The sequence below is a fragment of the Myotis daubentonii genome, chromosome 8 (assembly GCF_963259705.1).
Source record: "Myotis daubentonii chromosome 8, mMyoDau2.1, whole genome shotgun sequence".
NCBI classification, from domain to species: Eukaryota; Metazoa; Chordata; class Mammalia; order Chiroptera; family Vespertilionidae; genus Myotis; species Myotis daubentonii.
Window position 1 is genome coordinate 39,505,909 of NC_081847.1, and position 16,120 is coordinate 39,522,028.

At 44.7% G+C, this 16,120-nt stretch overlaps 1 protein-coding gene across 1 annotated transcript in view; it reads right to left on the reverse strand.

The window, feature by feature from the left end:
- Positions 1 to 16,120, reverse strand: part of TTI1 (TELO2 interacting protein 1) — a 52,650-nt gene that overhangs the window by 12,396 nt on the left and 24,134 nt on the right. The window contains exons 2-7 of the mRNA XM_059706119.1: positions 13,629 to 15,963; positions 9,076 to 9,282; positions 6,389 to 6,537; positions 3,408 to 3,548; positions 1,261 to 1,465; positions 891 to 978 (exon numbers count right to left, since the gene is read on the reverse strand). Coding sequence (XP_059562102.1) covers positions 891 to 978; positions 1,261 to 1,465; positions 3,408 to 3,548; positions 6,389 to 6,537; positions 9,076 to 9,282; positions 13,629 to 15,963 — 3,125 coding nt within the window. The remainder of the gene's footprint in view (positions 1 to 890; positions 979 to 1,260; positions 1,466 to 3,407; positions 3,549 to 6,388; positions 6,538 to 9,075; positions 9,283 to 13,628; positions 15,964 to 16,120) is intronic.

Here is a 16,120-nt window from a genome sequence, read left to right on the forward strand (position 1 = left end):
GGAACCAGAAATAGCTTCCTCCATCAGAGGTGGCACAGCTATTCTCAAGGAAGCAAAACTTTTGGAAATGAGAGTCACGCAATTTCAGAGTTGGGAAAGGCCTTTTAAGCCATTAACCCAGTGGCTCTTAACATGTCTTGGTTCACAGACTCCAACAGTAAGGACACCATCTGGAGCAGTGGTTCTCACCCTTGGCTGCACAGTAGAATCACTGGGAATCTTTTTAAAATCCTGGTTTCTGGGCCTCATCCTCCGGAAATTCTGTTTCTTTGTTACTAATGTTGTGGCCCCACCCCATAACAAAGAAACAGAATTTCCGGAGGATGAGGCCCAGAAATCAGGATTTTAAAAAGATTCCCAGTGATTCTAATGTGCAGCCAAGGTTGAGAACCACTGATCTAGAGAAAGACTGGTACATGTCTGCTTGCACACACCCAATTTTGCGTATAATTTGTGAGGATTTATGACACCTGATGCCCATTAAGATGCGCCCTGGAGTCAAATTATGCCAGATCAGTAACCCATCCTTTCACTTTGTAGATGAGGGAGCTGAGGCCCAGAGAGGTGCCAGGGTCACCTGATCAGACAAGCAGGCCTAGAAGCAGATCTCCCTCCAGCCCGGAGAGCTCTGCCCCTCCAGCACACCACCTTCCTGCTCTCCACCCTGCAGCACTGGCGCTGACGCTGCAGCAGAGGTAAAGGTTACTTGCAGAGAGGAATGCGTCTAGTAAAAATACCATCTCTAGAGGTGGCACAGCTGAAGAAATCACCTTCACCTACAAGCAGACAGAAGAGGAAAGCGCAGAGATGCCTCCACTCTGCTTGCCATTAGCAAATCATATATAATTTAGGACAAACGTAAAGAGATGCGGATGATCAAGCAGACGTACCTCCTGGCAGCCTCTTGTAATTTCACGGGCTGTTTGGCGCTGAGGTAAATCAGGCAGGCATCAGCCACTTTATTCAGGTCACCCTCACCTGCAGAGAGGAAAAACAAAACAAGTGCTGGCCCTCGGACTTCATCTGGGACAAGCAGTAACCAACTGCTGTCTGGGGAAACTGGGAAAGCGGGCCAAGAGGACATGGGCTCTTTACCTCACAAACGGAAAACAACATCAGAGTAAGTGGATAAATGAGGTCAAAGTGAGATCGAAGCATGTACACATGAAGGGAGAGGAGGGGAGTATGGTCACGTGGACAGTGCAAGGGTGGGTGTGGGACAGAATGCAGTGTGTCCAGGTGAGCCTGGCTGGTACCTACCTAGGTCTAGTCTCTCGCAGAGAGGGCCCAGGCCCTGCAAAACGGCCAGCTGCAACTTGAAGGCCAGTGTGTGGGCGTAAACCGGTCCAGCCCTGGCACTGACAGGAGCCTGGGCGACTAAGGAGCCAGCCAGCTTTGGTAGGACATCTTTGCAGAACCGGCTTCGGAGAAAATCACCACACTTGCCTCCCAGGGTACGCAAAACCTGCAGAAACAGCCCCCAAGCTGGTGTCTGAACATCGCCAGGGCAGCAAGAGAGCTAAAGAGTGCTCTCTCAATTTCATCTAGGTCTATGCTTGGAGGGAAGGAATTACTGCTGTTAATTCCTTGCCCATGGTTTGTGATTCTGACAGTTACGAATTCAGAGGTCTCTGCTCCCAAGGTAGGGCTGCTTGTATTCATAAATACAGATTACACAGAGGGTATTTTATAGGAATCTTGGGTTGGATGAATATGATTAATCCCTTGATTTTCCTCCCTCTTTTGTTAAAAAAAGAAAAAGAAGAAAGAAAAAAGAAGGCCGTTACCATACATCATCCCTTGAATCTTCCTAACATCTCTGGAGAAAAGACTTGTGTCTTCAACTGTAATCGGCTGAACAAATACAAACACCGAGGCTAGCGGCTGCCCTGTGTGGGCATCAGGAGGGCAGTGGCTGGCTGAGGGTCCTCTGGCGAGTGAGGTCAGAGTCCCAGAGGTCAGAGCTGAGTTGGAGTTCCTTCTGTTCCACAGCATAACCTCTTATGTACATCACCCTCATTCCATCTTTCACAACAGGCAGTTTCTCTGCATGTCTCATTTTAAACTTTCCCTAGCAGAACATATTGAAACGTTTTGCCCTGCTGCACAAGACGGAGTATACAGGATAACAGGCATTTCTTTAAAAATTGGTAAGCAAGGCATAACCAGCACAGAGAGTGTTTGCCGACTTTGCAGAGAATAAGGCGCTATTTCAGGTCCCTCGGCTGGGCTGCACAAGGCCTGACAGACCTCGGGTGTCACTGGCGTGTCTGGCAGTGGAAAAGCAGCCTCTGTTACAGCACACAGGTCTTTATGTTTTTTCATTTTTCTACCCTTGCTGTCATTTCAGATAACCTATTAATTGTCATAAAGGAAAGCAGCACGCCTGAATCAGATTAGCAAGCTCTCCCCGCCCCTTGCTTTCTCTTGCTCTCTCTCTCTCCACACACACACGTCATTTCGTATTTTATTTTTGAAAAAAATATTAGCAATTTTATATGTTTTAAATGTAGGCTTGTGTTTGATCTGGCATATGCTAAAGCATCTTACAGAAAACCAAATTACCTTTGCCAAGTATCTTAGTTGTGTTCCTGGCTTCATTTTTATATCCCTTGTCTTGCTCACCTACCTCTAATTTATATTACCTTGCCATGGTAAATGTATCTCTGTAGGTTGCCTTAAGTGCTTTTTAGAACAAGAAAGAATATACATAAATCAGCTAAAATATGTGAGCTTATGCAAGTCAAACTAAGTCAGGGAGAACAATACCTTACATATATGTAGGGCTTTAAATTTTTCAAAGCATTTCACCCAGCAGCCCATTTTATCCTTGACAATAGCACTATGAGGAAGATGGGACAGGTGTTCCTAAGCCCAACCTGAAAATGGGTGGTCACTGGCTTTGCCAAAGTCACTCGGCTGGCAGAGGATGCCCATTACTAGAACTAGATCCCTTCATCTTGACTCTTGTGCAGTGCAAAGAACATGGGCGTGAACTCAAAGGTTTGGGTTCTAGCACTTACTAGCTGTGTGATCTTGAGAAAATTTCTTAGCTTCTCTGAGCTTGTTTCCTCCTCTGTCAAACATGGGGATGATAATATCTACATTACAAGGTTGTTATAAGGAGATGAGCTCATATATGGGCAAGTACCAAGCACACTCTATGACACACAGTAGGTGCTCAATAAATATTGGTGGCCCTATCATCCACTAGTTCCTCCTGCTTCAAATTCAGAAGGAAACTGACTTTTATTTTCTTCTTTGTGCTTTTCTGGTTTCTTTATGTTTTCTTCCAGGGATATTACACTGCAATCAGATACAAAGAGAACCAATCCCAAAAGACACTGGTGAGCTCTGTGCTTACTCCCCTCTGTCCCCACGACAACAGGGGGCCACCAGGGTAGTACCTTGAAGGCTCTGAGCACTGCCAGCGGGTCATCGTTTGTGAGTCGGCGTACGAGCGGGGGCCAGGCCCGGTGAGCCAAAGGGAGGAGCTGGTTCCGGTGGGACTGCAGAACGACCACACACAGATCCAGCACATCCAGGACCTGGAAGGAAAGAGGGCATGGCTTCAGGAGGGAGGACAGGCTTGAAACCAGGGCGATCAAGTCCCCATTTTAAAAGAATAACATTTAGATTAGAACTCATTAATTGGATAAATATTTACTGAGTCCTAATAATATGCCAAGCATGGCTAGGTACTGGGTGGGGACACTCAGGGACAAAACACGTATGCCTTCGTGGGGCCTTGGTCCACTGCAGAAAGATAACACCCAAGTAAAGGGTGATCACCAACTGCGACAAGTGTGAGGCACAAACTCGTAAAAGGAGACACACAGGATGAGTAGCAGTTAGTCACGTGCACAGAGCGCACCAGTGTTCCTAGAACCGGAAATAGTGACGAGGGAGACCCTGAGGTGGGGGAGCCTGCGGTGCGTAGGAGCTGAGGCAGCGCAGGGCGGAGCACAAGAGGACGGGTAAGATGGGGATGGATAACCTATTAATGACACAGGTGTCATGTTAAGAATTTTTCATTTTGTACTAAGGGCAGTGGGGAGCCATCAGAATGCCTTAAGCAGGAAAGGGGCATGATACAATTCATGTTTTAAAAAGGTCATTCTGGCTGCTGGGTTGAGAAGGGACTTGAAGTGGGAGAGAGAAGTAAGAAGGCCCGTGAGGAACCATGGCACATGTCATGAGAGGAGGAAAGTGAGGTGGCCATGTAATTGTGGCTGCAAACTTATCTGTTTTGGAGATGAATGGTTTAAATTGCTGGAAGACCCAATACTGGGGAGATGAGGAGAGGGATCGAAGAGCTGTTTGGGTTCAGACTTAGCAACTGAAGAGATGCAAGTGCAGCTTAATGAGATAGGAACAGTGAGGAGTGAAATCGAGAGGTGAGGTGAGATCAAGGTCTGTTATTCCTAATGGAGAGGTCAAGCAGGCAGCGGAGATACAGTCAATCTTAGAAGAAAGGTTTGGGGGAGCCTAGATGTAAATCGCATTTTTCACTTTCCTGATCTCTTATCTCTCCCAGCTCACTGAAAGCAGGTGGTCGGCTTCAGTCCCAGGGGAGTGGTCAGCCCACAGGGCGGGGCTGCCTCCACAATCGGGTGAGGGTGCATGTCTGAGTCAGAAAGACAGAGGGAAGCCTGTCAACTTAATGTTAAGCAGTAAACCTTGTATTAAATGCCTACTGTGTTCTGGTTACACTGAGGCTGGAACAGAAACAAGGAACAAAAGAGGCCCTGGAATAGGAGAAACCTCAGTCCACAGCAGAGAGCAGAGCACACAGTGGAAAAGGCGCTGGTGTCACCGACTGGCTTTGAACTTGAGTTCTGTTATTAACTGGGCAAGTTATGTCATATACTTCATTGATTCAAAGACACATTTCCTCCTCTGCCTGGAATGTGCTTCTCTCTGCCTTTGCCCCTTTACATGGTTGGCTCCTTTCAAACTTTTAAGTCTCAGTTTAAATATTACCACCTTCCTGACAACCTGGCCTAAATCCGAATATAAGGTCTGCCTTACTCAACAGGGTTTGGTAGAGTAGGTTCCCAATACATGTTTACTAGATGGGCGAATTACTGTTTTCTATCATAGAACCTGCTTATTACCTTTACAGCATTTCCTCAACCTCTAAGTGTGTGTCTATATATCGCCTCTTTCCCCACAAGAGGCAGGAAATTCCATGAAGACAGGGACCATATCTGCTTCATTTCCTTCTATACATTCCCTGCCTGACCTATCACAGTCCTCAATAAGCACTCAGTGAATAAATGAGTGAATGAGTGTGTATGTCATACAGGATGCTGTTTTGTATTTATAATCAATAACCTAGTGAGGTAGGCACCACCATCTCCATTTTACAGATGAAGAAGTTGAAAAAGGTGAATTAATTATTCAAGGTCACATGGCTAGTAAGAGGCAGACGCAGGATTTGAACTCAGGTCTGTAGTCCTGACTCCAGTGTTGATGCTCTGAGTAACTATGGTGTGTACACAACTGCTACAATGTCTCCCGGAAGGGGAAGATGGCTGGATCAAGCAGACAACGCCTTGCATGCAGCGGACACTGGAAAAGCGCCTCCTGAACAGAACAACAGATGTATGCTAGGAAGTGCCTCTGGGAAGACTCCACAAATTCCACAAAACGCGGAGGCCGAGGTTTGAGGGAATCTGTGGAGCAGGGTTTCCCAGCCCACACCCCTGCGCAGGGCAACGTGCTCTCATCACTCCCAGTAATTCATTGAGGCAGCTGCTTCTCACTCCTGCGGTGGGTGGGGAGGAGTGGGCCAGGCTGTGCTGTTTTCCTTTAGATATTGAGATCTTCCCTCAAATGACTCTGAAAGCTCTGTCCCCAGTGCCCACCCCTCTGCACCCCACTGTGCTGTTGTTGGAGTCACAACCGCACAGTTTAAGTCCTTGCTGACGAGACGCTGCCTGGGAAGCTGCCAGCAAAGGAAGATGTAAGATTAAGAACAGGGTTGGTGTTTTTCCTGGGATGAAAATAGAAACAGAATAGAGATAAGGGCTAGTGTCAGGCTTGGAAGAATGACCATTACTTTAAAGTTCTGAAACCTACATCTTTCATGAAGTCGGCTCAGAAAATGACATCTTTTCCAAAGCATAAGCCTTTCTTCCCCTTGGAAATTCAATGACTCTCCAAAACTTTGTGGTTTTTAATTCCACAAAGGGGACTCAGCTCCTTTTGGCATCTGAGCCGATACAGAAAGCTAAGAATCTCATCCCACAGATACATTCCTCTTGATGGCTTCTCTTGGCCACCACACATGGACCAGGAGATAAGGGCAGCTACTTGCTCATCCCTACAGTCGCTGCCAACCACACCAGGCTTTAGTGAATGCAGGAAAGGGCTGCACACTGACCTTCAAGCGGATTTTCAGGTTTTTATCTGACAACAAGTGGATGCAGCGCTCCATCACGTCTGTGGCTATTTGGATCTGCAGTGGCAGTGGAGGCTCCACATGGGGACCGGTGTCATTCTCGTCCACTTTGGGAGGGTCTGACTGCTCCTCTGGAAAAAGACAGTATTTTTATGAGCAATGCCCAACTTAACTTGATCTCTCAGATCAGGAACAGGACTTAGGAGGGAAAATGTCTAGAAACTGATCCTAATTTAAATCCCAAATTTAAACCATGTTAAATTTGGGTCAAGATATGAGTTAAGATATTCACCAAAGCATTAACTGTAACAGCTAAAAACGGGGGAAATACTCCATGTCCACGCAGGGAGAATGGCTTTATAAATCCTGGGACAGCCAGAGAATAACATGTTATGAAGGCCCTAAAATTGGTGTTTACCAAGGGCTTTAAAGACAAAGGAAAGTGCTTATGAAATAACATTGTGTTAAAAAGAGAAAAGCAGGATACAAAATTGCACACATTGTGAGCACTGTTATAGAAATTTTTATATAAAGTTGGAAGTACAACAAAATATGAACAGAGATGGGTCATGAGATCATAGATGAGCTTTACTTTTTCCTATACCTCTGGTCTTCTCTAAATTTCCACAAGTAAATATTTACAGTAAAAACCTAAGAGAGCAAGGCTCTGATATGGAGCCCCTAGGCTGCACCATTCCCTGGGTGGCCTTCGGTCCTTTCCTCTTGGTTCATCCTTTGACCAAAGCGGGTATATGTCTGTCTTCGCCACCAGCCTTTAAAATCCTATGATCTTCTCAACAAAAAGACTCAAGAGCTTCCTGAAAACCAGGTCAAAATCCCTACCCTGAAAAAGTTTCCTGTTTACTTACAGCCTCCAGCCTCCCCCCCCCATGACCAGCTGTGCTCATCTCCATTAAGCTGAGCATGGCTCTCTTAACTTTTCCCCATTTCAGTTTCCTCTACTGGAAAACAGAAGCGTATCGTAGAGGCCACACCTGTCTCTAACAGATGCTGAAGAGATCAATGAAAATGCATCTGTACAATGCATGGAGTTCTTGGAGAAAGGGACCTCAGAAACACACGGTGCTTTATTGTGGTTAAAACAAAAAACGCATGTCAAACCGCACTAAGCCAAACATTCTTCACAATGCCAAGTGTGTGGTGTGTCCTTGATGAATGATAATTATAAGGACGATAAGGCTGTGCTTTTCTTCCCAGAGTAGGCTTTGTTGTTTGAAATTCACCGATTGCAGAATGTTACTGGAGGGATGCGAATGTTTCTGTTACTGGAAGGAAGGTTTGATTCATTCAGTGTATTCCTAGTGAACATCAACTAGACCCAGAAGATCCTAATCATGAAAGAATGGATTCGCTGACACTGCTAGGATTTAAAACAAGAACGGCAAATCCAAATTACGAGGGATCAAGCTGCCTCCCCTTCTTCAGGTTTGAGCGAGGGGTGCAGTTCAGGAAAAGAAGGATTGGGTTGGCTCAAGAAACAAAACTGAGAAGAAAAACTGATAGATTTCTGATTAGAAAACTCTGTCCTTGGGGAAGCCAATGACTCAACCCTGCATAAATCATTACTTGGGCCCTGTGATGCTGCCCTGTTATTTAGTAGGAATTTGTTGCTGGCTTCAGTTCATCAGAGCCTCAGAGTAGAAATCGCAAAAAAAGAAACAAATCTGCTTGATTCCACCCTAACAAACTATTTGGGACTCAGTTCGATTTAGGATAGTTCTGAGACCACCAAGCTCATTATAACTTGGCATTTTATAGTTGCAGAGGAGATTCTAATAATTTATTAATCCTTTTGTGACCTGAAGCTCCAGATTGGGCTTGTGAATAAAACAACAGGCCAGAGCTTCAGCTAGCCTAAACTCCGTTCTTTATCATATAAATTGGTAAGAAAAACATTGAACCTTCCTCCCACCAATAAATAAATGGACAAGCATATAAATAGACAATTTATAAGTAAAAGAAAAGAAATTGTCAGGAAAGAAGCATAGAGAAAGATGTTCAACCTTTCCACTAATCAGAGAATGCAAAGTAAAATAACAAGAACCATTTTAATTTAGCAAGAAGTAAAACTGGTGCTAGCCAATGTTGGCAAGGTTGTGGTGAAACCGGTATTAATACTGCACTGCTGAAGGGAAGGTGTAAATTGATACAACCTTTCTGGAAGGCAATTTGGCAAGCATAAAATAATGTTCATATCCTTGACCCAGAAATCCCACTTCTGGGATTTACAAAGAAATTTGCAAAAGGAAGGAAAAGGTCACATGCCCAGAATCATCTGCTGTAGCCCTATTTATTAGAGTGAAAAGCTAGAAGCAACCTAAACTTCCCACAGGGAAATGGATACTTAGTGGCAGCTATTAAAATATTAAATATTAAAATTCTACAGCAACATGGAGACTTCCTTATTATAAAACTAAATGCAAAAAGGGCATACTGCATTTAAACAGGCTGCAACCATATAAAAATATGTTTGCAACAAAAAAGAATGGAAAAAGATTACACAAAAAGTGAGAAACCCTACGTTAGCATGGTGGCGTTATGAGTGATTTTTTTTTCTTCCAAACCTTCTATAATGACCTTTCATTGTTTTCACAATAATCTGCTTCAAACAGAAAAATAACGGCTGAGCCCAAATAAATTATACTTACCTTCCTCATCAAACTCTGAGACATTGCCATCTGCCACATCCTTTTCCTTGAGGTAGTTCAGCAAAAACTGTTCAATATCTTCGGCTGTGGTGATGTTCTCAAGTCTGTCCTGAAGAGTTGTTGATCTTTGGCTCAAATGGCTTCCCTCCTCCCCTATAATTTGTTCTTGGAGTTGCCCAAGATCACTTGTGTCCGGGAACCACTGGGCTGTAAATAAAGTGTTAGAATGATCACCTTGGTCATCGACAATAGTCATTAATACTTATAAGGAGGACTAGAGGCCCGGTGCACGAATTCGTGCATGGGTGGGGTCCAGCCGGCCCATCCTGATTGGGGCTGATGGGGCTGTAGGGAGGGGATGCAGGAGGTTGGCCAGTCGGTCCTGCCCCCGTGTTGAACTCTCGGTTGAGGGGACAATTTGCATATTAGCCTTTTATTATATAGGATAAGCTCTTTGCCATGGTCTGCATGATCCAGGCCCTACCCTGTCTCTCTAACCTCATCTTCTAACCACTCCCAGTTGCTGCACCATCTTCCAGTTCTCCAATGTGCCAGGTGTTTTCCTATCTTAGGACTTTTGAATATACTGTTCTTGCTGTCTGGAATATTTCACTCCCATGCCAACTCACTTTTCATGTTTTGATACAAATACAACTTGGCCACAAACACCATCCCTTGACCCCTGCAATCTAACTTAGGTCCCTTCTATGTTGTCTTATGTAGCACCATGTTCTTTGCTTTCATATCAATTCATCGTGATTTATAATTATATTTATTTGTGTGTACTGTTAATACCTGAATCTCCCATTAGACTCTATGACCCATTGATCACAAATGGAAACCCAACGTGCCCAGCATAGAATGGGTACTCGAAAATATATGCTGAATGAATAAATACACTAGATTGGTGAACATGTACAAGTGACAAAATTCTGAGTACAGGAGTCACCGCTCATTAGCAAAAGACAGGCGCTATGGAGCCTTGCGAATGAATACAGGCTCACATCTGTATTTCTGACATAAAATGCTTCCAAAGGCTGCCGTTTCTTTCTACAGCTTTTCCTTCTTCAGTGGTGTTTCCATACTTCTGATGTGTCATCAGAGAATAAGCCTTAAGCATCACTGAACCAGTGATTTTCAAACTGTGCTCTGCATACATATCTCTGGGTCACAACAGGGAGGTCGAGATAGCAGGCTGACCAGGGTGGGCCCAGGGTTTCTAGCCCTTCTTTAACCAGAGCAACTCAAATTTCAACCCTGGGACTTCATTCCAAAAAGGCTCTTAATACTTACTAGTAAAGAGTGAAAGAACAACTAAGAAAAGCCTTTAGCCTGAATTTTCACTGTCCTTGTGCAGGCAGCAGGGAAGAAGTCTCTGGTAACCTTTAGCACTTGCTAATCTCCTCTCCATCAAGGAGCATCTGCACAGAGCAGAGCAACAGCAGGTGGAGGTGCCAGGTCAGGCAACTGGGAGGAGCAGTGAGCAAATGCTGGAGATGAGAGCCTTCGATCTGGAGGTTCCTATATGCAGGGCCCAATCACGACATTTCTTCAATGTCTCATCCCCAGGCACAAACCAGGCCCATGATGTACCCTAGGGGATTGCATTCCCAACGAGTTAAGCCCCAGCATTCACAATGCTAAAAGCAGACCGGCTATGAAGATTATTTCCTCGATTTAAGTCTAGTGCCAGACATTAAAAAGTCTTTGCTCACAAATGGCTTTTCAACATATGAAATGAAACTCAACCTCACTCTTAATGCAAATTGAACTATAATAAGGTGCTATTTTTCTCCTATTAGATTAGCAAAGATCAAAAAGCTGGGTAATATATAGTGTGGGTGAGGGCGTGGCAAAATTGGCACTCATACATCGCTGATGGGAGTTTAAATTGGCAGGAACTCTTTGGAGAGTAATTTGATACTCTATTCAAAATTTAAATGTAATACTCTAAGCCAGCATTTGTCTTAGGAAGATTACCCTACTGATATACTTACCCATGTTCAAACATGACCTATGAAGATATTCATTGCGGCATTTTTTTGTGGTGGCAAAAGATTGGAAACAACCAAAATGTACACCAAGAAAGAATGCTTAAATAATGGTGCAGCCATACAATAGAATATTATGCAACCATCAAAACAGTGTGGCAGCTCTGCATGTACAGATGTGGCAAATCTCCAAGTGCTGAGGCATGTAACATGGATGCTTTCACAGCCTTGTTTTGTTATGAATAAATAATCAGCCAACCAATAGTTGGTGCTTAGGAATAGTTTAACTGATGACGGATCTTGCTCTCCCTGAGGTACCTAATGCTTTTTAGTTGATGCTTATGAAACACTGTGTTTATGGTAACTCAGTTTCCTAAAAAATGTCCTTGTTTCTTTTAGGAGCTTTTGGAAGTTCCTTGCGACCACACTTCCACTCCCATCTTAAAAGAGTGCCCATCAGTTAGACAACTGAATGACAACACAGAAATGCCAGCATCTAGTGCTACTCTGATATGTGTGTGACTGATCAATTCCACCTCAGTGCTGCTTACTGTTCAGAATGCAAGTGTACTCTGGGTTATCTCAAAAGTTTCAGAAAGGCTAGCCCCAATTGTGCTTCTTTTCCTAAGATGCTCTCAAGTCAACCTTACCTCCACTGATTTTCCTCTCTGCAATGGAGACCCCCACTCCTCTAGTTCAATTAAAAAAAAAATTGCTATACAGAATTCCTCCCTGATATGACCAAAGACATTAGCACTCCAAGGCAATTCCATTTTCAAGGTCCAAATTGAGATAGCTCCTGAGAGGATAGATTTAATAGGTCTTTTCTTAATATATTTTTTAAATCTCAAATTAATATGTAGTAGAGTTCCCCAAAGTACTAACGGGTGAAGTCTGAAGCGTATTTGGACCAGGGAAGTCAGCCACAGTCTGAAATGTACAAGCAGTTGGCTAGTCTTCGTAGTTCCCAGGAGGGCAGGGACTAGGTTCTTCTTGGTCACTACTGGCAGCCCAGGGACTAGTCCAGTACACAGGCTTTCGAGTGGATGCAAAATAAAATCTCAACTCCTTCCCTGGGTCCACAAGGCCCTACAGGATTTGTCCTTGCCCACCTTTCTAATTTCACCTTGTCCCAGTCTCTCCACCATGACCTCTTCTAGTCTCCAAAGATTCCAAACCCTTTCTTCTTTCCAGGCCTTTCCACCTGCTGTTCCCTTTGCCTGAATATTCTTAAAAACAATAAAAGACATGTACTGGTGGGTCCTTCTCAGTCTTTAGGTCTCAGCTTTAGTGTCACTTCCTCAGAGAGGCCCTCTTTGAACACTTACTTTTACCCAAAGAGCATTTACCTACGTAAAGTAGCCCGTCCCTGTTTCTCTCTTGTATTAAGTTGTCTGTTTCTTCACAGGGCTTATAAGATCTTTAAACGAGTTTAGTGATCTGTTTACTTGTTTATCATCTCTCCTGAAGCAGGAGGAAAGCTCCACGAGTTTATTCATCTTGTTCACTGCTGTATCCTGATTACTTAGCACAGTGCCTGACATATGGCAGACATTCCTTATTGAATGAATGAATAAAAGAACATTTACACTACATATGAATGTTCATGAATGAATGAATGAACATTGGAAATGGTATTAGCTGTAGGCCAGAGGACTGTCCTTATTTCCCTCACCTTCTGGGAGAAACTTTCTTACACGGTCTTGACTTTCTCAGCTGATGAGGTCAGTGACCTTTCCATCTACTTTGGAGGCTATTAGCAGTGCTGAATTAAACACTGGAGCCATGCTCTTTGGATAAAAGGGACTCAGGTATATGGCTCATTTTTTAAAAAAATTGTTTCTCATTCAAAGATGGACTATTCAGTTGAGGAATTCTTTTTTTCGTATAATCCAAACACTTTACCATTTTAATTATGGCTAACACCTCTGGTAGACAACCAACAGGATCAAAGGGAAAGAGAGAATCTCAAACTACCTCGTACAATTAAAATGTCAAAAGAAAGTTTCTAGACCTCCTCTGTCCAATATGGCAGTCATTAGCTACATGTGGCTATTGCATAGATACTGCTCATTCTTAAGTATTGCTAGGAGCAGCTTGGTATATTGAAAAGAAAAAAAAAATCACAAATCCTAACTTTTCTCATTATTAACTGTGTGACCCTGGCTAAGTAGGGTCTCACTGAGCCTTAGCTCTTATCTGCAAAACAAAAATAATATTTACATTTAGTCTGCAGGGTTCATGTCCCCGGCACAGAGCAGGAGCTCAATTGAAGGTAGAGATTATTAAAAGTATGTGACCATAACATGTGAAACTGGGCAAATTCAAATAATACTCAAATAATGTCCTCCACAGCATAACCACAAAGAAAACAATAAGGTTAAGCAAATAAGGATTCCAGTCCCCCTCAACCCCCCCCCCAAAAAAACCCCGGAATTAAAAAGGGCTCTCGCCCTGACCAGTCTGGCTCAGTAGATAGAGCGTCAACCTGCGGACTGAAGGGTCCCAGGTTCGATTCTGGTCAAGGGCACCAAAAAAAAAAAAAAAGGGCTCTCAATGTACCTAATGCTGCCAGCAAGGCATGTAGAACACTGACAAAGGACGTAGCCCTCTTATCATAAAGTTGGTCCAGGGTGGCCAAGACATCTTGAACCACATCTGCCACCAAAGGAAGCAGGCTAGCATCAGAGTTCCTCAGCATGACTTCCAAGACCTTTGGGGTATGGGGGTGCAGAGACAGATGACGCAGATTTAAAGAGATCCCATTCACCAAATAGTCTGAATTTTGGTTGATCAGTTGCTGTAGGGAGTCGTAGCCACAAGCATGGCAAATGTCCATCATGGCACTGGTAGCGGCCTGGCTAATGAGCAGGCTTTGGTCTCCAGCCTTCTCCAGGACTGGATAGAGGGCTGACATCAAGAGCAAACGGAAGTCTGTTCCGAGTGCATATGCAAAGTGGCCGATCCCTTCCAACTGGATGCATATTTGCCAGATGTTGCTGTTCATGGAGCAGACAGTGGGACCTGGCTTTGAGAAGGCTGGGAAAGATGGAACTTGGCAGGTGTGTGCACCAGATGTGATGGCCTGGAGGCCTGACTGCTTCATAGTTAGCTCCTCTCCCATTTCTTCAGCTTCAATACAAGTGGCCAAATACCAGTTTTCTTGGCTCGTGTATTCTTCAAGGAGAGATGTCACGATCTCTCTCAGTTCCTCTGGGCTTGTTTTAATATGCTTTTCATGAAGATTTTCCACTTCCAGCCCAGCAGCCCCTGCAACCAGTTCATTAAGGATCATGGCAGCTTGCTTTCGGTAAACCACGGACTCATGGTACAGGTCCATAAAGTGATCCACAAGCAAATGGAGGTTCCCATAAAAACCAAGAAGCTGACAGACCTGCTGCAGGAGCAGGAAAATCCTCTCATCAGTAAAGAAGCGGAAGTATCTCCTCTGAATTAGACTCCACGGCCGTGTGGCTGTCTTTGGAGAAGCACTCAGGTGATCAGAATTCCAACGCCGCTCTTCAACAATTTTGATGTCAGCCACGTCTAATTCTAGAACTTGGATAAGCGCTTTGGAAAGGCGCTGGAGGTGGGCCACAGAGTTGAGGACAAAGTTCACTTTGGGGCCCAAGAGTTTCAGATAACCGAGAAGTAAGGAGAGAGTAGAGAATTTGCCCTGATCATCTTGGGAGTTCATTAGGCGGGGAAGAGAGGTGGCAAGGGAATGAAGGTTTTCTGACAAGATGTCAGCAAAGGCTCTGCTGCCCACCACTACTTTCTGATCTGCAAAATGTCTCAGAACTTTATTGCACTGGGCTTGGACTTCAGGACTCTCATCGTTTAATAGACCCACCAAAGCCTTCAGAAGGGGTCCAGCCGATTCGACCAGTGACTGACTACACTGCCGAAGAAGGGCCTCAACAAGTTCTATCAGCTCCAGCCTCACCTTCCAGTGTGGGTGGACTGAAGCACACTCAATTATCTTCTTAATAAGGATAGTCAACTTGTCGCCAGTATTTTTTATCCAATCGGCTTCCCTGTGAACCATCAGCTTTGCTACTCTGTGCTCCACCATAGGCTTTGCTTGGACCTCTGAGGTTCTTCTGAGCTGTTCGTCAGCCATGACAAAGCCCACTGTCTTGTAAAAGATCTTTAGGGAAGATACGACAATGCTGTGCCCTTGTTTAAAGTCTCCTGTGATAACCCTGGTCAGTGCCGTTGAGATTCCAGGTAGAAAGGAAGCAAACAAGTCTCCCAGCTGCTTTTGCTCAAGCTCATCCAAGGACCTCGGATGGTCATCACAATCACACTGCAAGAGTAGAACCTGCAAACATTTTAAGGCAGCGATTTTAATTTGCTTTGACTTCTCCTGTTCTGCTAGGCCTAACAGCAAAGACACAGCAAATCCTAAACGAGGCAGAATGGAGGGCTCATAAAAGGTCAGAATGATGTCCCCATAGGCTGAGTGCATTAATGTGCTGAGGCCCTGGATCACAGCCAATTTCAACTCCTCTGACACAGCGGCGGGTTTTTGGGAGCTGGGGGAGTAGAGACAAGTGGAGAGCTCTGAAAAGAGTTCCTGGAGAAGGTCCTGTTCCTTCACACATGTTGAGGAGAGGACAAAGGTGAGGCACTCCACCACGCTTTGGATCAAGCGCTCCCTTTTGGGACCTGGGGTCTTCAGGGTAAACCGCAAAGGGAAGAGGATGTACTGCTGAAGCTGCTGGAGGGCCGAGTCCCCCACAGCCCGCAACTGTGCCTGCAGCTGCTCCACGTGCTCCACCGTCTGGGTCTTTGTCAGCTGAACACAGAGGGGACGTAAGATGCCAAAGGCCTCCTCGGGAGAATCGAAAACTGCCATCGTGCACTTCCTCTCACAGAGGCAGCATCCTGCAGGCTGGAGGAAAGAAGCAAATACAAAGTAAGCTTGCATTCATTCACTCAGCAGACGGGTAGGGGAGTCTACTAGTATGTGCCCGTCGCTACACAAGGCACTAGGGGAACAGTGGAACTGAAGAGACGGTTCCTATTTTTAGGGAGCCCTCAGCCTAGTG